Source organism: Lissotriton vulgaris, chromosome 5 (assembly GCF_964263255.1).
Source record: "Lissotriton vulgaris chromosome 5, aLisVul1.2, whole genome shotgun sequence".
Lineage (NCBI taxonomy): Eukaryota > Metazoa > Chordata > Amphibia > Caudata > Salamandridae > Lissotriton > Lissotriton vulgaris.
This window is the reverse complement of record NC_141693.1, coordinates 1,051,540,169-1,051,562,212: the sequence shown is the minus strand read 5'-3', so window position 1 is coordinate 1,051,562,212 and position 22,044 is coordinate 1,051,540,169. Positions and strand designations below refer to the sequence as shown.

At 43.0% G+C, this 22,044-nt stretch overlaps 1 protein-coding gene across 1 annotated transcript in view; it reads right to left on the bottom strand.

Annotated features, from left to right (window-relative positions):
• Positions 1-4,210: 4,210 nt before the first annotated feature.
• TRIM8 (tripartite motif containing 8) overlaps positions 4,211-22,044 on the bottom strand; it is a 104,396-nt gene continuing 86,562 nt past the window's right edge. Inside the window, exons 3-6 of the mRNA XM_086922695.1 lie at positions 16,556-16,789; positions 14,337-14,368; positions 9,081-9,196; positions 4,211-6,091 (exon numbers count right to left, since the gene is read on the bottom strand). Of these exons, the coding sequence (XP_086778821.1) occupies positions 5,484-6,091; positions 9,081-9,196; positions 14,337-14,368; positions 16,556-16,789 (990 nt within the window). The 3' untranslated portion in view covers positions 4,211-5,483. The remainder of the gene's footprint in view (positions 6,092-9,080; positions 9,197-14,336; positions 14,369-16,555; positions 16,790-22,044) is intronic.

The window sequence follows — 22,044 nt, the reverse complement described above, 5'->3', positions numbered from 1 at the left end:
GAGTCGTTGGCTCTTGTCTCAGTCCCAGCCATAAGAAGAGCTCGGATGGGTGGCCTGTCTTTTCAGGGTCTTGCACCTCAGCTGTGGAACACCCTGCCGGTCACCCTTCACAGGAATACCAACTTGCTGGCTTTCAGAAAGATCTGAAATCCTGGCTGTTTGTTCAGTAGGTCCGCCCTTGCACCGTCTTGCCCTCTGTCCGCTGTAGGTTAAAATAAGCGCCAGGACACTCCTCGGAGTAGCTGAGCGCTATACAAAACACCCCCTTAACATTAACAATGGATGTTGGGATTCAGGTAGGACTTTGCTAACATCTACGATCTCTTTCCTACGCATCCTATATTGGCCTGGGAGATCTTTAAGCATCTCTTGTATCTTCTCCTATTGTGCCCTGTAGTAGCACTGAGTGCTTGAGAATTAGCTACCCCTTTTCCCAGCAGCATTGATCTTTTTGTTCTCCTAGTCTAGAGGAGCCTCTCCAATGTGAGAGCGAAGTTAAATGCTCTATCCAGGAGCCTGACTCGGCACCCATGGTTCGTGCCAATGCTGACCAGAGCCTGAAGCGGACAGAAGTCCATGACCTGCCTTGTGTCTGCACCCTGTATGAACCCCAAATCCCTCTGGAGCAGTGCTCTACCTCTACATTGGGTCTTATTCGGTGGCCCTGGCTCTGACACATGGGCTGCAGGGGCTTATGGTATACTGATGGCTCCAAGTAGTGTCTTGGTGCATGGGCAGGTCTACAGCACCATACAGATATCCTCCATTATTAGGTAATCTAAGTCATTGAAAGATACCATCTCAGATGTGTGATGGTTTTGCAAAGGGGAGAGACTCAATGGTGCCTCTAGCTGCTCTGATGCAGAGGCGAATGGTGAAAAAACATGTTCTAAACAAGAGGTCATCAGACACCACGGTGTGCATGTTCGGAACTGATGGTGGAAGGAAAAAATAAAAGAATTAAGCTAGCATGTATGGAGACTGCCGATGCGCACTGCCCAAAAAGAGGAATCACACCATATCTCATGACTCGAGACGTCTGAACAAAAACTACTCAGGTGGCGAAGTATGCCAAACATATCTACAGCAACACATTTGTAATCGGCCACCCCATCACTAACAGAGGCATCAAGAGATGCTTTAATGCTGATGTTTGCTACTATGTTATGTTGTTCAATAGTGGTTGCCTCCTCGTGTTTTTCGGGCATGTACTGTAAAATAACTATCTTTCCATGTGGTACCATCAACATTCAGCTTCCTTCGCACTGCATCATTTTACTCTAACAGTATTACTGTGGTTACACAAGGTTTCAGCAACCTCTTAACCACTGTGAAAATGCCAGATCGCATCAAGCACAGGTCCGATGAATATAAAGGTTTGTGATGCAAGTTTTATTTTCTTATCCCAAAAGTGACGTGTGTAGCAATATTGCAAATACTCATTTATAGTACCACATGCATAAAGTGGCCAGCCCTTTGCAGAGAAGCAATAGTCCTCTAACGATTATCTAGCTACATGAAATGTAGGCGGCATCTTTTTGCATCAGACTTTTGCAGTAGATAAATTCATCTGGTGTTGAAGGTCTCAGTAGTTAAGAATCTTAGGGGCATATGTATGAAGCCCATTCCCTGTTCGCAAACAGGCCAATTCTCAGAATCGTCCAGTTTGTGAACTGGAAAAAGCCTTTTGGGATGCATTATCCCAAAAAGCTCTTGCGAACTTTGTGATTCCTTATTTTGCAAAAGCATTTAAGGAATCGCAATTTGAGATTCCTTAAATGCGATGTAAAAAGCACTCAAGTTGTGCAATTTCTCCTTAAGAAATCGCAAATTACCACCAGCTTCAAGTTGGTAATAATTTGAGATTTATTTGAAAAATTCACCTTTTTGCATTTTTCAAAGTGCCATGCGGCGCACTTGTGCCACATGTGCACACATGCACATTTCAGGGGTGCAACAGGGTGTCCTTTTGACACCCTGGCACCCTTGAAATTTCATTCTCAATTTGCAATTCTCTAATTGAGAATCGTAAATTAAGAATATCTTCCCGTTCATTCCTATGGGCCTCTAGGCCCATTGAATGAATGAGGAGGTATTCCTTAATTGTGAATCAAAATTTGCAATTAAGGAATATGTAGGATTCACAAAATTATTTGCAAATCCTACATACATAGCGTTTTGCGATTCTCAAATAGCGATTCTCTAAAAACGCTATTTGAGAATCACAAATGTATCCTTCGATACATATGCCCCATAGTCCTCTGTCTGATAATCCGAATACTTTGGCATTATATTCCACTATATCATATTCATATTCCTTTGCATATACAGGCTTGTCTCCTGATGGTATCCGAAGTCCATTGAGGTTTTAAAAAATACTGGGAGTAACTATCCGATTGAGCTGGCTGTTTTAATGGCACCAACAGTACATCTGCAGAACTAGACTGCTCTCTAGGCGCTTTTGACAGTTTTTTCTGGGTATGAACAATGCTTCTGACTGATTTTTGTGTTCTCTATATCCGGTCCTTCAAACTCGGCAGGGAAAAGGTCAGTCTTTCTGGGAGCACCAATGAAAGGTCAAATAATTTTTTGAGTCGGCGATTACTCGGCTTTGAAAACCAGGTTAAAAAAGAAACAACTGAAAAAGTAGTCAATTCGGTGTATACATTTTTATTTAAAGAATATTGATAAAGTGACATGAAATGAGGGTTATGAAGGTAACTCCCGCATAACCAGCTATTTTAAATGTAAAGAGAAAAAAAACTAAACAAAAGCAAAATCTGCCAGAGCTATTACCTTTTTTATTTTTTACAATTTAGTTCCCAGGACATTTTACTTCAGAACCCACGCCTCGCCTCCCCCCCTCGCCCCCACCCACACCACCCCTATTTCTTTCATCGATTTAGTAAGTTCAAGGCATTCACATACATCTGATACTCATATCAGACTGTGGTGGGGCAAAGGAAACGCGCCTTGTCCTCCCTGCCCTCGGAGACACAGCAGCACATTTGCAGCAGACAGGCAGAATGTCTCACGTCAAACCAGTTCCAATTGGATAGTCTTGCATACTCGGCTCCTCCAATCTTGTGGCTCGTTTAAGATAATTGCATACAACTACCGTTCAACCCACCTTGACTGCTCTCCTACAGCAGGCCTCTTGTTAATAGACAAATTGGTACACAGATGCAGAACCGCCGAGTTATGCATGCCTGAATACAAAAGGACGTCCTGCTCAGTTCGAAACAGCCACCAGATAGTTAATAGTACAACAGTAATGCAGTTCAGAGTTTAACTGGCTAGAGCAGATAACAAATGTTCCTGTGCTATTGAGCAAATATGTTCTGTAAGAAGTCTACTTTGGTATGCGCCATAGTGTATACAGCACGCAATGAAGGAAACTTGTCAATATATACATTTGTATCATTTTGTACTCCTCCCACCCCACAACTCCGATGTCACTGAGTGGTCCAGTGCATTTTTCACAGCATTTTACACTTCATTTGAAGGTAAGAATCATTGGAACTTAACGGATATAGTGCATGGTCCTCCCATTTTGGCATTTTAAAGTTTCATCTCGTTGTAGCAGGGTGATCGACTAAGAGCGGCCCCTGCGAGCAGAAAACAAGTGAACGAAGACCACAGAGAAGGGAAAGGAGGTGGGTGGACCACTGTTCTCACAGCTACTCCAGTCAACTCTTAGGACCTCTTACAGACAAACCATACGTGCCCAAACTACGGCACAGTCAAAAAAAAAGGTAAAGGCAAAATCTAAAAACAAAAAAAGCAACTGATAAAGATTTGAACTCTGCATAAATAGTATATTTCTCTTTTTCCAAAGACCAGCTTGTTTAATAAATGTTCTGCATCAAGACATATTACGAAGGAAGTGAGGGGGGGGGGGAAAAGTGGTTTGAAATTCCATCAGCAGGGAAAGAACATGGTCTCACTCATAGGTATCACTTCCAGCAAAAAGATAGAGGGGAATGGGTGGGAGAAGCATACACCTAGCTGCAATCTCAATACAATTAGAACTGCCCCTCCAGTGTCTCCTTAAAACCTCTTCAGGTGATGATCCGAAACAAAGATTTATTAACAATTAATTTGAAGAAGAAAAAAGCTACGCCACAGTAGGCCTGCTCAGCAGAGCCACAGAAGCTTTGCTCAGATTCTGATGTTCATCTTTGAAATGAATATTGCTTGGCTGCGCTGATACAATCTGGTATTATGCGATTTATTAATCAATGCTCCTGCAGAAAAAGGAAAGTGCTTGGACCTTAGTTACACTTTAGATACATAAACATTTTCTTATAGGTATGATTGTGGCACTCCAGACAGAAATTGTCAAGTAAATATTAAAAACAAAAAAACTTCCAATCAGTAAATAAAAGCACTAAAAAGTGAAGGAACTTTTCAATTGCACGTTTTTCATACATATCAGATTTGGAATGTTCTAAATATTTCGGAATAATGTTTCAAAGAAAGAATTAATTCAATTGTAAGCTAAGACCTTTTAAAGTCTGTGCATGTGTGTGAAATATAGATACATACACATATCTAACACACATGCATTCAGTATGTACGGCTTTAAACTTGGTCCAACGATAATTTTGTAAGAATAAACAATTCATTGTTTTCCCTTCGCTAATTTTAAAATATTAGATACAGAATTACAGTTATAAAACGATACCCTGTATTTTGTCTTAACATTATTTACAAGCAAGTGTTCCTTCCAAACACTTCTTTCCCTGATCCCTGCATTTCTACTTCGATCATTTCCAACACCTGAAAAAATATAGGCTAGTCTGTTCTTTATAGATGTCTATTCAAGTACACTTTCTCCCTCACAGGCTGGTGGGAGTGGGGGTTGCTGGAGGAGGCAGAGGAGCCCTCACCTCTGAAGGATCACATTTATTTCAATGTTTGCGTCTGGCATCTAAAATTGCTTACAGAATAAATACCGCTGCACTGTATAACAGGAAGTCCGTCATTTATACAAAGTGCTTGTTAGAGGAATTTGCATCGAAACCAACAAAGGAACTAGTATGGAAGCAGCCTAATGCCACGTTTATAAGAGTTTATTTTCCCTTTTGTTCTGTGCATTTTTCTCCTGCCATTATGTATTTACAGGTCCATGAAATCAATTCCAGTCAATGATAGGTGGCCTTTGAAATTCCGAAACCCAGTCCTATGGATCTTTGCTTACATTACATCCAGTGATGCAACAAAGAGGGAAGGAAAGCAACATTATATATTAGAGTGTTTGTCCCTTTTAACATACGTGGAGACTACCTATTATAAGCTCTAAAAGAGGGAAGACAAAAACTGGTCAAACTCAAAACCAGGTTTTAATTAAAGAAAACGAAAAAACGGATTTCAACTTTGTTCTAATTTGAAATTTAAACTCGTGCCTCGCCAAAAATGGGTCTGTGGGCACAGTGTTCACTCTGAATGCACAGCTGACAAGAATTGACACTCTTTCCTGGTTAACTGGCGACATAGTGCTTTGTGGAAGGTTGACCATAGACCCTATAGAAATCCTGCCGGCCATGCTGTTGCGAAGCATCAATCCAATCTCTCACTGCAAGTCCTGGAAGCGACTGAGGTACAGAGCCTGCTGGTGGAAGCGGGTGAGAGTACTCCTGTGATGAAACGGTCCATGGGAAGTGGCCCGACCTGGGGTAGGGCTGGTGCCCACTGTGATTGGACACAGAGGAACAGTAACAGTTGTCTACGGAGCAGACAAGAATTTTGCGACCACCATACTGCGAAAGCACCGACTGCTGAGACGATGTACTATTGGGATAGTGAGATGGATTGAAAACTGAACTGGAGTGAACGGACTGCGGGCCACTGGGAAGTCCAACAATGTGCTGTGTGGAGCTACAAGGCACCATGGGCTGTGCAGACTGGCCTTCTCCAGCAGATGCCGACTGGCTCATGTACTGACTCCCAACTGTGCCAGAAGCGGGCTCTAGGAAGCTGCCTTCTGGGAAGGCGGTGGAGTGCTTGCGCTTCTCGGCTCCAGAGCTGTTTACACTGCATGGATACATAGGAATACTCTGAAGGAATGGCACCGGTGTGCTGAAAGGACCTAGAAAACAAAATAAACAATGATGCAATTAATCAGCAATACATCGAAAGGTATAAGGACAGCTGGTCCTACATGCGCCCTCAGCTGAGCATATACTGGTTACCCAATAAAATTAAGCACTCGCCACCAAGTATAAAACATCTTTCTGGAGGATGACCTGCACAGTACATTTCAGGAATATGATCTTATGCAACGTTACGGGCTTTATAGTGCACATGGCCAATTGGGTGTTGTTGTGTGTACACTGCAGTGTAGCGGTTATTAGTGTGAGGATGGCGGTTGTGCCTAGAGAAGTGCTTCCCAAGCTTTTCAGATCCACAACCCACATGTGCTTCCCAAGCTTTTCAGATCCACAACCCACATTTTATAAGGACAAACTTTTGCAACCCATCTACCTTTAACCCCTTTCTGCACCTGTGCAGCACATTCTGATCGAGGGTGCCGTCATGACGGCCGGGAGCCGTCATCAGCACACGAGCACTGTGTGCCAGGAGCCGTCACCGTCATCAGCATGGAAGGGGTTAATAGACATGAGACAAAGCGATTTCTGAATGCAAATAAAGCATCTCATGGTAGTGCATGGTCATTTACAGACCACACATTTTCCACTGAAATGGGCACTACATTTGCACAGACACAATTTTATCACTAAAACTATATTAAAAAAATATAAGTGTGTCGAAATATGTTTGTGATCATCATATGTGCATCATTAAGTAAAGTGTCTTGAATTGTCTATCCTATTAAAATCTGTTTCCAATTTTAAGAAATACAAAACAAGGAGATTCATTTTTGCTTTCTTAACTGCTGAATGCATACAGTTCATTTGCATGTATTTACATTTTGTAAATACATACTCCAGCAAGGTAGTTACATAATTTACTTTTAAAAAAATCCTCTCACTTTGCAGTCCCGAGGAAGAAAAGTAAAACCCAATCCCCATGTTAAAAGAATAAGCACCAATTTGGCAGCAGACATGGTCTGACACTTGAACTCCGTTTTTAAAGACAGAATTTAAAAGGCGTCTATTTATGGCCACTAAAAATAGTCTTGCGACCCGCAATTTGGGAAATTGGCCTAGAGGGTGCTCCTACGAGGGATTAGGTGGTGCGACCGTCTGCTACATCCAGAGTTTTGTGCTCGTGGTACCACCTGAATCATTTGTTCAATATATACATACTGGCCAATTATGTGCATTTCGGTCCCCTCTTGCGACGGTTTCCTTAATGGTAAATCTACTCCCAGCACCCATCAGCCCCCACTCCAACTGCTAGGGATTATACAAAGAGCATACAGAGGACATCAAAAGTGCAACGCAATTTAAAGTGCACAACATCACACTGGAAGGACGCACAATAGTATAGAAAAAAACAAAATAGCTAGGACCACGAGTTAAAAACTATATACTGAACATGTCACACAGGTTCCAGTTTGCAGAATTGCAAAATAGGACGATCTGTTATGAGCAGTCCAGGGTTGTGATGCTCCTTTGATGAAGAAATAATTTAAAGAGGTGACAATGACACTCGAAGGCCCATGAGAATATCAAGTGATCCCAGCAGAGGATATTGAAAAATGGGACTATAAGATCACCTGCCGGAGACCAACACGCAAAAACACCACTCACTTCAACAACCAGCCACTGTTCCCACCCTCACAAACATACCAACAGCATGAAACAATTTCTTTGAAATTCAAAACCCATAACCTCAGCGGGAAATGGCAAAAGCTTTGTTTTGGCACCCAAGCTTTTGAGTAACTATCTTTTGAGAAATGTCTTTGAGTACTGATCATACTCCTGCTTTCAAGGCCCTACACAACAGTAGACCAGCCCACATGAACTACTGCCTGAACTTTAACCAGCCCACCCAACACCTCTGTCCTGTCTCCCTCTCGCTAACCCACACCCCCTGAATCCGGCGAAGCAAGAGTGGAGGCAGGACCGGACCGGGAACTGAAACCGGCCCTGGCAAACTGCTCGGCCGGCCCCCAGGAGGGGGGTGCAGCTGAGCTGTTTGCTAGGGCCAGTTTCAGTCAATTTTGTTACAGGGGGCCTATATTGCCAGCTCCCCCCTTACCCCCACCCTGGCAGCCCACAGGGAAATGCCTGGTGCACGCTACAGGCAGTTCGGCCCTGAGTGGCGAACACTATTCCTACCTGGCAGCGAAGACATGGAGCGAATTACCCATACAACTAAGTTCCATATGTAGCTGAAGGCCTGGCTATTCGGCTGATCACCAGGAACCTACCAGGATACCCTTACGGATGACAAGCGCGCTCTTCAAGTAGACTAATTGATTGGCATTACCTTAATGTTTCCACAGATAAAACTTATGTAGTCCTTTTGTTTTTCAAGAGAAAAAAAAAATAGCACTAAATCTAGGCATAGATATGCTGCAAGATTAAATACATTATGAATGTGAATGTCTTGCGTAGTATGCTTTTCTCTCCTTTTTAGTAGGATCTTTGATCAGGGTTCCTGTTGCCAGATCTGAATGCACTCTATCTAAAACCAACCTTCATGATGTCCACATTCCACAGCACATATAACCTCATGTATCGTCTATAAATCTTTGTTGCCGACCCAGAACTAAAAAATCCATAGAAAACCCATAGTTTACTAAGTGGGCAAATAACACAGGACGTTTCCTATTTGGAGTATGTGGCGTGAGAAACAACCACTGTGATCAGTCATGAAAGAACCAAAGAACCACTTCCACACTTTTCAGCTTACCGCATCTGTTTATCAGTGGATTCTACCCAAGAATCATGACAGGGGAAGGAGATGTGGGTCCGAAAGCAACTTACTGGAACCACACAGTATCACAATATTAAGGCAAAGTCACTTTAGATGCGACGTCCAGCTAATGACTGTGGAAAAGCAAAAGTTATTATGACCCCTAGCGTACAGTTCTACACATGAACTCCAACACAACAGAGGCTTCAGCGTGATGCACACGATGCAACTGGCATAGGCGCCATTTTTACCTTCCAACATCTTCCTCAGCTGCTTCTCTTTCTTGGCAATCTCATTCAGGAACAGTTTGGAGTTCAGGTGTCCAATTTTGGCAGGAGGGAGAGTGCCTCCTGTGCAGTTCTGCGTTCTATTATGCCAAGAAAGATATACACATACATACATTTTATTTCAGAAGTTACTAGTGTACACAATACAACACGTTAAAATTGAATAAAAGCACTTCAGAGCGAACCCAAAAAAGCTAAAGTAGACCCACTTGGAAAAAAAACCTCAATTATTAGAGTGATCAAATATCAACTTCCTTACATGGAAATATTTAACAGCATGCATACGAGACAAAAAATTAAAATAGTCCTTACTGGGCGCCCACTGGATAACTAAAATGTCTGTAACAATAGGCTTGCAAGAGCGGTTCCTGCGTTGGCATGTTACCACACTCCTCTTTTAGTCCTCTTTTATGACTGGCACATACGTAAATTAACTTTGCTTGCTTCATGTCTGTGTCCGCAGCAGCCAGTCTTTAACTTCGGGAGTCTGCGGCTGTGATATGGGTGGGGCTTTGATTTTTGATAGACACCTCTGCAGTATACTGGAGCCGGCAGCAATCGAGCACAGGGCACCAAGGTCCAATGTGCAGGTTGGCCAGCAACCTTTCCCTGGCCAGCCTGACATGCGCACTAGATGCCTCTTTCCACCTGCATATTAGGGAACGGGGGTTGATCAAAGCTACAACCTCTGGTTTCCAAATGAGTGGGGAGATTGCCTGCTCACGCCAATCCTGGCGCTGCGTTCATGATGTGTAACAGCATGTGAGTGGTGTCTGCATTGGCTGCCTGACGCAGTTCCTAATGCTAGCCTGCATTGCACTGCATAGGATGAGGGAATGCCCCCTGAAGATAAACCGACAGCGATGGGTATTACAGCAGGGGCTGCACAAGCGTCTGCAGCCCTTTCTGTAATACTAAAGTGCCCTGGGGGTGCGCAAAGCAGGTGAAAACTTCTGTTGCGCCCCTGGGGCACTTTGTGTAATACGGCATCATATTATGCAAAGTGCCCTAGGGGCACAACAGGCATTTGGTAATACAGAAGGGACCACAGGTGCTTGTGCAGCCACTGCTGTAATACCGAAGGTGTGGGCGTACATAAAGCGCCAGTGCTATCTTCTGGGGGCGTTCCCTCAGTTGCATGGTGGGGTGCCATATGCAAATGAGGGAATTTCGTATTGCAGACACGGGCGCAAAGGCAAAGAAGCTCTCATGAGGCGCACTGAGTGCACCAGCACACTGAAAGCAGCCCTCTGGAGGGGGGAATAGGGGCCCTATGGACCCCCCTAGACATCTTGCAAGTGGGTGCAGTCACTGACTGAACCCACCCGCAAGGGGATCTCTAATCCCCCTTCAAAGTGCAGGTTGGTTGCCGCGTGCACTGTGAAAACACGGAGCTGCTTTAAAGCAGCCGCTCTGTTTTTCACATGAATGCACTGCCCTGGGGGCAGCGCAAGTTCGCGGCTGCCCTGTGGACAGTACATTCATAATACGGTGCATTTTCCTTCCTTGCACTGTGCGCACCTTTTTAAAGCGGCATCCAGCGCAATGAAGGAAAATGCACGGAATGCACAATGCAGACCCATGATTCAATTCTATGGTTCTCTGGTGCACTGCATTAATTAATAGAAGTTTTATTCCTTGCTGTCATAGCAAGTCCAACAAATCACAATAACTTGCATTTCCTCAGAAGATTTCATTTGCACAGGTATCACAAAATAAGGAATTTTGTGTGGTACTCCGCATTGATCTCTCAAAGTCTGTTATGCAGTTCTGTAGTTATACTGAATTAGCAGCTACCTACATCAGTGTGAAATCTTTATTGACGTCATAACGACACTTTCCTTATTAACCTTCTATCCTCCTCAAATTTGCTTGAAAATGCACTGTTTACCCTCTTTTTTCTAACTTTTCTATGGCTATGGGGGGAGAACCCTAGCTTTTTGACAGTTGGGCTTGCTCGCTACAAGTCACTCATTCGGAACCTACGCCGCTCCACTTTCAAACGTTACCAGCCATCACTGTGGGCTGGAGAGCCAAATCCAGGTCCTATAAACCTACAGCAGTGGACAGTGGACCATACATAAAATGCAGCAACTGTACAATCACCCATACAGTATAAACAATAGACAAAAAGGTGTGCTAACAAACCAAAAGGGCCCCCCTGTCCAGGAGCTCCTCCCCACTAAACGGGATACACCACAAAAAAAACACTGGATTGGTTCGTCACCACAATCGGTCAATAACAATCCGTAATTGTACATAAATATTAACAGTAAAATCAAGGCACTGCTAATGCAAAATCGTCGTCTAATTTTTTTAATTCCATTTAATCAAAAAAAGTTTTGTTTTTTTTTTATCAGCCAACACATTTAGTCCTCTTGACTTAGGACTTCTTCAGGGCAAAATGGTAGACCAGCCACAGATCAATCAAAATCTGTTATTGTCCAATTGCAACTGGTGCTGTTAATTGCGCAGAGCTAATGCTACCAAGTGGTTTCTATTTGCAGTATTAACAAACAATCCAAAAGAAAACGGAAGTTATGCAGATGTCCATTATCCATCCTCATTCATAATGAAATGTCCTGGGGTAAATGGCTTGATCACCATAGCATTAGGAAAGCGTAAAGCCAGTAGGTTCCATTGAGAACATATGGCAAAGGGTGGATAGTGTCCAATTCGACTTGTAATCAAATAAAACGTAGTCTCCTAAGCAGCCATCGGATGAATGACAAGACTATTTTGTATTAGCAGTGACTTGGTTTTACTGTTAATAATTATGTACAGTTATGGATTTTGTTATTGTGGTGCGGAACCAATCCAGTGTTTTTTTCCAAATCCATGCCACATTTACAGGACACCCAGACAAAATTAATTCACATATAGTTCTTCTAAACAAAGCTCATTCACGGTCAATGGTTATCCAGGAAATCTGTCATGGAGCAATCCCTTCTGGATCTACTTTGACATTGAAGGTCTGAGACAGTCCAAATTCACCGTGCTTTTGTCTGTAGAATACATCAATTTTATTGCTGGTCACATTTTTCTATTTTTCCAAAGCTTTTGAACATCTAGGATATTACTTGCAAATGGTTTATCTGCATCCCTTTCCCAGCAGAGGAATTGTGGCAAAATATTAAAAAGGAAGGAGGAGTAACTATGGCTAAGGAAGGGTCACCAGTGGCAGCTATTTCCGTAAATTAGCAACAGTTACGCACACTGACAGACCTAGCTGGCAATTCTTCTAGTAGCTTAGCCGTGCTGCAGGCTGAGCTGTGCAGTGCAGTGGGCACCTGCAGCAGAGAATCAAGGATGCCACCGGAAGGGCCTTTGGTATATGAAGGCATCTATCAATTGAAAGTAGATTCATGTGGTAACCAAGACAATATGGGACTTCTTATAAATGCTCTGTTCCAATTAGTGTAATTGAGGAATTTTGAAATCCAATTCAGTTGTACTTGTATAGCGCATGGTTACCCAAACCGTGCCTCCTGTCACTGGATGCAAAACAACCCCTGCACGAAACTGAGATGAACTATTTACTCAAGCCAGATTTAAAAAGGTGAGTTTTTAGCATTATCCTCAAACAGGCTTCTGACAGCTGACCAAGGGAAGGTGGAAGAGCACTCCAGAGCCTGGAGGTGAGGAAAACAAAGAGGCCGCCTCCAATTCCATGCTCTTTTAATCTTAGGCACTACCAGAGGTCTCTGGTTGGTTAGAGCAAAGAGCCCTTCCTGGAGCTTAAGGGGTAAGCAGGGATCGAATTATAGATGGGCCTTTTCCATGGATAGCCTGCTGTGCGACAGAGTGCCTTGAAGAGAATTTCTTTTGAAACAGGAAGCCAGTGCAGAGCTACGAGGGCTGGTCTGGCTAATTGATGCTTTGGTCATTTTGAAGAATTCCTACGGTGTCATTTTAGAACATGTGGTGCCTTTAGGTCACATATTACGGACTCCCAAGATACAGGGAGTTGCCGTAATCAAGGAGAGAGGTTTTTTTTCCAAAGACTGCACCACTATCCTTCTAGTAGGGAAATGTAGCATCTGCAAGAATTTCCTTCGAGATCTTAAATGCCAAAGCGTTAACCTGCCAATTTTTTTACTTCTGTCTCCATCGTGAAATTCTGCATTTATTTCAAAACACTTCTATTAAAGTGGGGCTTTTGCATATTAATACTACATTTAGATAAGCGCCCCACTGCAAGCACGGCTGCCCTGATTGAATAGCATAACTTGGTCGCAAAGAGCCACTCTAACACCTCTATGCTGGTGCCATCCAACTAGTTGCCCTAATGACAGCTGCACTGGGACAGTACGTTTTTACAGAGAAATCGTCCATCAATCAACTTATTCACCACTTTTATCCCTTGTATCGGAATGCAGAAAGAATGAGTACGCTCTAAGGGATACAAACATGCAAAGGGGTCTGAGGCAAGGAGTGCGATGGTGCAAATATCCTATCACAGGTAGGCAGTCCCTCCTGGTAGATGTGTGTATGTGTTAATGGGGGAGAGACAGGCATCACAATACCAAAATGGAGATCAAAAGAAATATGTAGAAGGAGGGTCAGAGATATTCAGGAATCCAGGATTTTACTAATCTAAGCAGTTAATGATTTTTTTCCACCACTGGTTTAGCAAATTTTCACTATTTACATCCATGACCAAGCAATGCGCGTGTTGCCATGTAATAGTAATTAATAGCATGTAATAGCAACCATTATCTTTGTTGCATGAGCCCTTACTTTTCAAGCAGTAAAGATAACTATGTAAAGAAATAAACAAAACACAATGTTTGAACTGAGAGGTTTTCATTCAGTGCCTTGGATCCACCTAACCCGAAGTAGAAACCTTCCAGTCTAGGATTAAGCAGTGTTGTGCCAAGGAAAAAAAATCCCTTCATATTCCTACCATATGGGGTGTCTGAATTTGAGTCAATGCTCAAACGCTTATCTAGATAAGGACATTTCCCATTTTGCTTGAGGTTCAGTCCATTCTTCCTAGGACAATTTTCAAAGTGAAAATGCAATATTCACAGCTTAGCAGAGGCAGCCAGACAGAGCAATAGCTCGATATCGCTAACATGTTCTTATCACACAATAGAACTATCCTCTAAATATGACTCATTATCCATCCAACTAGGCACAAGATAACAAACATATTACACAGAGACTGTATTCAACAACGCATGCAGTTTAAAAAAAAAAAAAAAAAAAAGCTCTTACCTGTCCATCAAGATTTTCACAGACTTTGTATTCTAGGATGGAAAAAGAAAGGCAGTTAGTGGCAGTTGCATGCTGAAATAAGAGCAACATGGTCTTGGATACCTTTGAGAACCAGTCACTCCAGGAGACAACTTTAACAAACTATTACTCGGTGCTCCTTTCAAAGCAAATTAAGACATGCTGGAGGAGCTGCTTGCTTGTAGGGTTATTTCATTCTAGTGCCCTCACATCAGACTTTAGAAGCTGACCCTGCAAGCTCATCACTCTAAAACAATATTCATAGTAGGAACCTATTTCACTGGCTTGCAGCCATCAATTTTGTAATCATTGTCCACTATTTAGCACTGTAAGGTACTCAAAAGAATGTTCACATATGGAGTCGCCCATATCTCAACAATACTTGGTGGGAGAAAGACAATAACAGCAGGTCAAACACCTATAGCACAACTGGACAAATGCAACTAAAGCTCAGCTTTGTGCAAACACTATATTAAATGGCTGCAACAGAAGGTGTTCCAAGTGGGACAGTGTTTACTTTTAGGAAAAAAACGTCCGATAGGAAATCCGCCATTAGGAATAAAGTTTTTTTTTTTTTAAACACGCAACTTTAGCTTCATTTTATCTTCAAAATCATGAATTTGAACCTGGTTTGAAAGAGAACATTGTCCGAAAGCAAAGATTTAACCACATAATGTGAAAAACGATTTTCCAGTGGACCTCATGTGTCCACTTGATTTTGTTCTCACTTCCCCCCCTAAAAAATATAGGATACCAATTACCACCTTCTTCTAACCTCTATGACCACTCTCATTTCGCTACTTATGTGGCCAGTTCCTCTGCACTTTTCCTTTAATGCCCCGCAGTGCCCAAAACTCCTCCTTATAACTTACTTTATACTCTTTGAACTCAAATACTATTTTTTAGATGTTTGTTATTTTTTCAAACTTATCTTACTTTGTCTTTTTTTTTTATCGCTAAAGTGCAATTGAAGCGGTTGATTAATGTTACCGGCTAATCGAGGTAAAGGATTCAAATTAGCCATTATTTGCTATATATACATTTTAAATACAACTAATTGGCACTAAAGGTTAATAATGGAGACCTCACCAACCTACATGAAGTACAACTGAAGTATGCTAATTGCTGTAAAAACGATTCCTTAAATAGTCAACAGAAATAAGAAAATAAAAACGGATTAGTAGCCTGGTACCAACAGGCCCAACCAGTCTGTCCACTCCTTTTAGGCCTCCCATGCTCTTCAATTTTACCTTTGTATCACTTTTGCTAAGAGAGGATGACAGGAGAGTCAAGCCTCCAGTTTCCTATCAAAACCTCACATTTCAGGAGTTCTTTGTTTAAAAGTGCAGTCTGTAACAGTAGGTTAGTAATAGTATTTCATGGCCCATATGACAGATAGTGCACAATGCACTGCAGCACATCTTTTAACTTGGTGTGGTGAATGCAGACCCGGTCGGTGCATCCTATCAAAATGAATATGCTGTCTCCAGAGCAGGCGTAATGTACTTACCTTGGTGGTACACATCAGTGAAAGGTGGAGTAGCTAACACCATCGATGCTAGTGTTATTTTCCTCCTGTGCTGATATTTCTTGATTCCCATTGTTTCATGACGAGCTCAGCTCGTCATGAGTGTATGGAGGTGTACCTCATGACGAGCTGAGCTCGTCATGAGCGTCGAAGGTGTTAAAGAAGCCTAGAGACAGTGACTTGGCCTCCAATTTAAACTGGGGCATTAGGATGCAGTACGTGATTACCCCCACCGCCTAATCCTCCTTCTGGTGGTTGCAGAGTGGAAGAATCCATAGCAAATGTTTTAGCCCCTCACAACATGTGACCCCTGGAGGAACAGTAGGGGCCTTTTTGTGCTGTCTAAGAGGGGGTTCCACAGGAAATCCTTTAGCCCCTCCCAAGGGGTGCCCTCTGTTGTGCACAGTCAATGTGCCCCCTGAATCTGTGTCTATAATTGTGTGCTGAGACAGTGTTTCCTCATTTGTGATGAGCTACATCAACATGCAAATAAGATAAACCCCCCCCCCCCCCCCACACACACACACACACACTAAGATCGTGCCGGCATTCCTGATGTGTGTTACAAATGGGACCATGCAAGCATTTGCAGCTCCTTCGGTTACAGTAACGTGATCAGGGAATACAGTCTTAGACATTTGTTGTCCGACTATTAACCATCAGAATAATGTACCTTCATGAAGTTGATGTCCTCTGTCTTGTCGAACATGACCTGAACAGAGCTAAGCAACTTCTTAGCTTCCTGCATGCGCTCATTCAGGTGAAGAACCTGGGCAGCATTTTCATTGCAAAACTTTGCCTGAGCTTTGTCCAGGATGTCCATAGTCTTCCTAAGATCTTCATCCAAGATTTGATGCATCTTTTCATACTGCAAGCGAACCTCATCTTTCAGCTGGCTCACCTTCTCCTACAGAAAAAAAAGCACACATTTTCATTTGTATGTCTACAAATTCACAGACAACATTCTTCATTAAATGCCCCACTATAGAAAGATAATTTCTATGGTACCAGTGTTAAATTCTGGAGCGGGCGAAGTGCCACAGAGGAAACGGAAGTTGGGGTTATAGAAAGGGTAATACGGTTGAACAGTAGGACATTCACCTATGCGTTTTTTTTAATGAGAAGATCAGGTCCAATATCTCATGGCTGCAAGGTAAACACTAAGATACCCAGCTCATGGGTTTAAGTCATTGATAAACTACAGTGCGTCTTTTCAGCAACAGAATCCGCTGGCCAGGTATCATGGACTATGGCCAATTCAGCATAATTGCAGCAATATTGACTGTATTGCGTGCAAGATAGATGTCAATCCAGAGGCAAGATTGTAATGCCCAATGTCGATTATCACATGAAATGAAGCCAATTTCACATGTAATGTAATGCACTGAGTTTCTATTACAGAAATGTTAATATAAATATTTCAACAAAAAAAATGATTGCAGCAATATTGTCTGAAACAAGCTTGAGTAAAGTAATGGGCGTAAGACAGTGGAGGACATGGTTTCAAAGGTGCAGATTGTTGAGGCAGAGTGGATTTTTAACATGATTTCAGAACCTTCATTTTCATAGTGGTATATTTAAATCTAAATAAAAATAGGCCTTGATAGGGAATGTAGATATGTATCTGGAAGCAATACGATTTTAAGAGTGTAAATAAATATGGAAATGCCAATAAAATGAAAAATAAAGATCAGGCGTTCTGGCTCTTGCATGACAATGCCTGCAAGTGCTGAGGATTTCAATCAAACCATGATATTTTGTTGAGAAAAACAGTTAACGCTGGCTGATTGTGCTGAAGGGCTTAGAAGAACCTAATGCAGTGGTAGGTGTACATTTTAAAACCAATCATTCAGCACAGCACTTAGAAATTGATTCTGATCCAGCACATTCATTTACTGAAAATATCTGTTGGGAGTTTCATCTGTGGTTTGATGGATAAAAGCCGTACACTCTACAAAGATAGCAGGTGGGTGGAAATTAATATCCAATGCAAAAATAAACCTCAGTATGCAAAGTGAAACCAACCTTGTGCTCCATTTTCCTTTTTCAGGAAGACATCTACACTAACTTCGTAAATGCCGAAGTGATTCGGTCTTCAAACCAATCAGAAAGTTTCCAGCCTAAGCATTCTAACATTCTCCTATAATATGGGCTTCAAGCACCGCCCATGTTTTACATTGGTTCCGGTTACTGTCTTTTGTGAATGCCGGCTTTTGTTTGGTAAATACGCTTTGTAGCCCCTCCTTTTTGACTTTGGTATCTTCCCAGGAGGACTGCCCCTGTTACATGTGCTATTATTGTTCAGGTTATTTAGGATACTTTGAGAGCACTTTTTTTGTTGGCCCGCCGCAGCTCGCATTTTGTTTACATGCGCTGGCTTGTTCCTTTATGTTTGTGCACTGTTTTGTTACCGAGTGCATAGGTTTTCCTGGCTAAGCACGGCACCCGCTCCACAGACGCGGTGCTTTATCTTTTACAAACGCTTGCTTTCCTCCCAGTTATTTACAGGACAGCAGCAGTGAAAAATCACTCCTCCAGCCCAGCTCTGTGACGCGCATTAAGGCGTGGTGACAAACACTTGATTTTTTCCATCAAGATTCCCTTTGAAATCACACAAAGGCACCAATAAATATCAGCATTTTGTTTTACTTAAAATTTTCAGATGGCACGTCTTAGCATTTTATTTTTGGAAGGCACTTGGAAAGACGGAACAGAATCGAACCCTTTCCCGGGTTCCAAAGTCAGCAGATCTGAATGCTATGCCACATCCTCGCTCCGAAGCAATCAGCATTTTGGAGGGATTAATCGGTTTCCCCTCACAGTGTTACCCTCCCACCATGCAAACACTCTTAACCCCATCTCCCTTTTGTTTCCCTGCGCACCCCACAAGAGCACGAGAAGGTCCTTCCCTTGATTACAAGGAAGTGTGCTGTTAAGAGGTGGGCACTGGTGATGTGGATAGCGCATTACTTTATTTCAAGAGCCCAAAGCGAGGAGAGCGCTAACAAGTATTCCTTGATTATGCAAGAAGGTCAGACTTGAAGGCTTTGCAGGAGTCACCATATTGACTTTCCCAGGAGCATGGTGGGACGTGGGGTGCGGCAGCAGCACGGTGTTTTGAATGTGTTTACTGAATACTGATACCAAGTTCATGTTGTTAGGTGAGACTTACTTGTGAGGCAGCAAAGGGGTGAGACGGTACTACTGTGTTGGCATAATATTACGTATACGGAGTCACTCAGGAGTTTGTGTAGTGTACAATAGCATGCTTCCTTTTTCCAACACCAACTTTTCTGAATGAAGGCATATACTCAAGATTAATAACTCAGACTTTTTTTCAAACACGTCTCTCCCATGGCAGCAGCCACTCTGGATATCGAACATCCTGTCCCTTTAGCTATGCCTGGCCAAGACGTCATGAGAGAGGAAGACTCGCCTCGCGGGGGCAGTCTCCCGACCGCCTGATTACGAGTTGGGCAGTTGGACAGCCCTGGCCTACCACAGCCGCCAGGGAACCGCTGTTCCCTGGTGGTGCTGCAGCAGCGTAGAGGCATCAATATGCTTGGGGGGACAAGCTTATTAACCCCTTCTGTGCTGATGACGAGCCCAGGCTCGTCATGCATCACGGTGCTCGTGTGCTGGTGACGAGCCTGGGCTCGTCATGAGCCGTGGAACGCTCACACGCGGGGCTAATTTCCCCGCTGTGCTGAGCGTTCCATTGCGCGGGCGTGGTCATGACGAGCCCAGGCTCGTCACCAGCACACGAGCACCGTGCTGCATGACGAGCCTGGGCTCGTCATGAGCACAGCGGCGCCGTGCGCGGCCCCCTCCCCCCCACACTGTGGGGAAATTAGCCCCGCAGCGAAGGGGTTAAGAGTTTCCTCTACCTCAGGGTTTACAAGGAGGTTCTTACTCCATGTAAACCCTAGCAGAGAGTAAACAAAGGAGGCTATACAGGGCCCCCTGGTCCCTCTGCACCCTGTGAATGCACACAGGGGGGCACATGACATGAACCTTTAAGTCTATGTTGTGCAGGAACTGTTTTTAGAGTTCTCATTGGGGTGCTTGTTTGTTAATGGCACCACAGTGGGAACGCCAAAGAAGTGCCTGCCAGACATAAGTTACACTCTTATTCTGGCATGAGTCCCCACCAGGGGTTTAGTAGTGCAGCAGCGAGGCAGATGCAGCGTCGCGCCACCAAACTCGTAATCAGGCCCTTAGTGTGGCCAGATTTCTTGCTCTGCAGCTTCTAAACGTCTTCAACACGACTTGCCGCGCATTTTCACAGGTGAGCAACGCACAGCCTCAGTGGCTGCCTTGCTGGGGATATGGCTCCTTTAGTAAGACTGAAGCGCCAGGACGTGCTTTGTTAGTTACGCGCTGTAAAAATGCAAGATAGTTATTTAGTGGTGAGGGTTTTTTTGTTTTGTGCAGCTTTGGCATCAAGTCGCACACAAGAAATATAGGGATATTGTGCAGTCAGACGGTTTAGGGTTATGTTTGTTAGTTGCAGCTCGCAGGGCTTGACAAACAAAACTCGCTCCACCCTCAATGCGACAAGAGAAAAATTAAACTAGCTTCTGCCGATTTTCACTGAAGCGCTTTGCTTAGGTCACAGACCCTTAATATTACCGGTTTACTAAAGTGCAGACTTGAAAACTCGCAGCTGGTAACGCTGCTCAGTAGGTTAATGCACATACTGCAAAGGCTTGTGTGTATGTTGGTATGCAGTTTAGAGGAAGATGAACCATTAAATGTTAAATACCAACTATCAAGCATCTCGAGAAATTTCAGGATGCGGTGTTCACATCATGTGCATTACGAAATAATTGAATTCTCGGCGTTACATCTTTATTCTGCCAAGAGTAGGTTTACCATAAGACCTTATGTCACTGTGTTTTCACCTGGTATCATCTATATCTGCAGGTAACAAATCTGCATTCTGAAAAAAACATCTAGACAAGGATAAGTCTAGGACTGGAAAGTGGTTTCATTGTGAAGTCCTCCGTTCACTCTTATTTCAGGCAAGTAGTTTTACTAGGTGTATAACTGACAGGTTTGTTAGTTGTGGGGTAGAAGATAATCCTGTGTGTGGGTGTGTTTGTTTTAGGGATTTGTATTGCATTAATCGTTTCCCCATGGTGTGAAATTGGTTTCCTACAATCACCACCTCAGCACCAGCGCAACACCACCATCTTAGCATCAGCACACCACCATCTTCGCCTCAGCACACCACCAGCGCCTTATCAGTGTACCACTTTTCCTAATAAAAGTATAGACCTGCAAGGTCCAAAAATGCAGTTGGTAAATAATCAGAACTAGCGGAAAGTGCCACAATACACAAATTCATTCCGCATAAATCCACTAAACACAACACATTTTAACATCTCATAAAATGCATCACAATTCAAGTACATGCACTTCTGCTACGCATCCTTCGCCATGCTACATACTTACAAACCAATAATATAAACTCCACATAATTCACCTCCGCTCCATGCAACTAAATTACACTTCACTTAATACCACTTTGCCACATAATTACACTCTACTTCAAACAAGAAGATTAAACTCCACACAACACAAACTCCAGGAAATTCCACTACACATAATTCCACTCTAACATTTCACCCCACATATTTCCACTAAATTCTTAAACCGATAATTACACTCCACAAATACATCAAAAATCACCCAAATGTAACTGATCTATATGGAGAAGCATCGGTTTCTTCTGTTCAGCATACATTAACTTGTGTATAACAAAAAAAACTACAACCTCCCGACACCCTGAAACTGGCTAATTTGCCCTCTACCATGCAAACCGTACCTCGCACTCAGTGCAATAATCAGGACGCCACAATAAGTTGACAGATAGGAAGTGACATTTCTGGTAACATAATATAACCGTGAATAATACTGCGTAGAAACAATGATGTCCGAGCTAATAAAAAAAAAAAAGAGAGAATACCCGGGATCGAACGGAAGCTAAGCACATACATTCCCTCATCCAGGCACAGCAAGGCAAACACCCACACTAACCGGATGTTTTGTATCACTAATGCTTGTCCCATTTACATCGTAGCGCTCTCCAATTGTTGATTCTTTGCGACCTTGCACAGAGACAGTAGTGGGTGATGAAAGCGTACTTCTGATTTTACT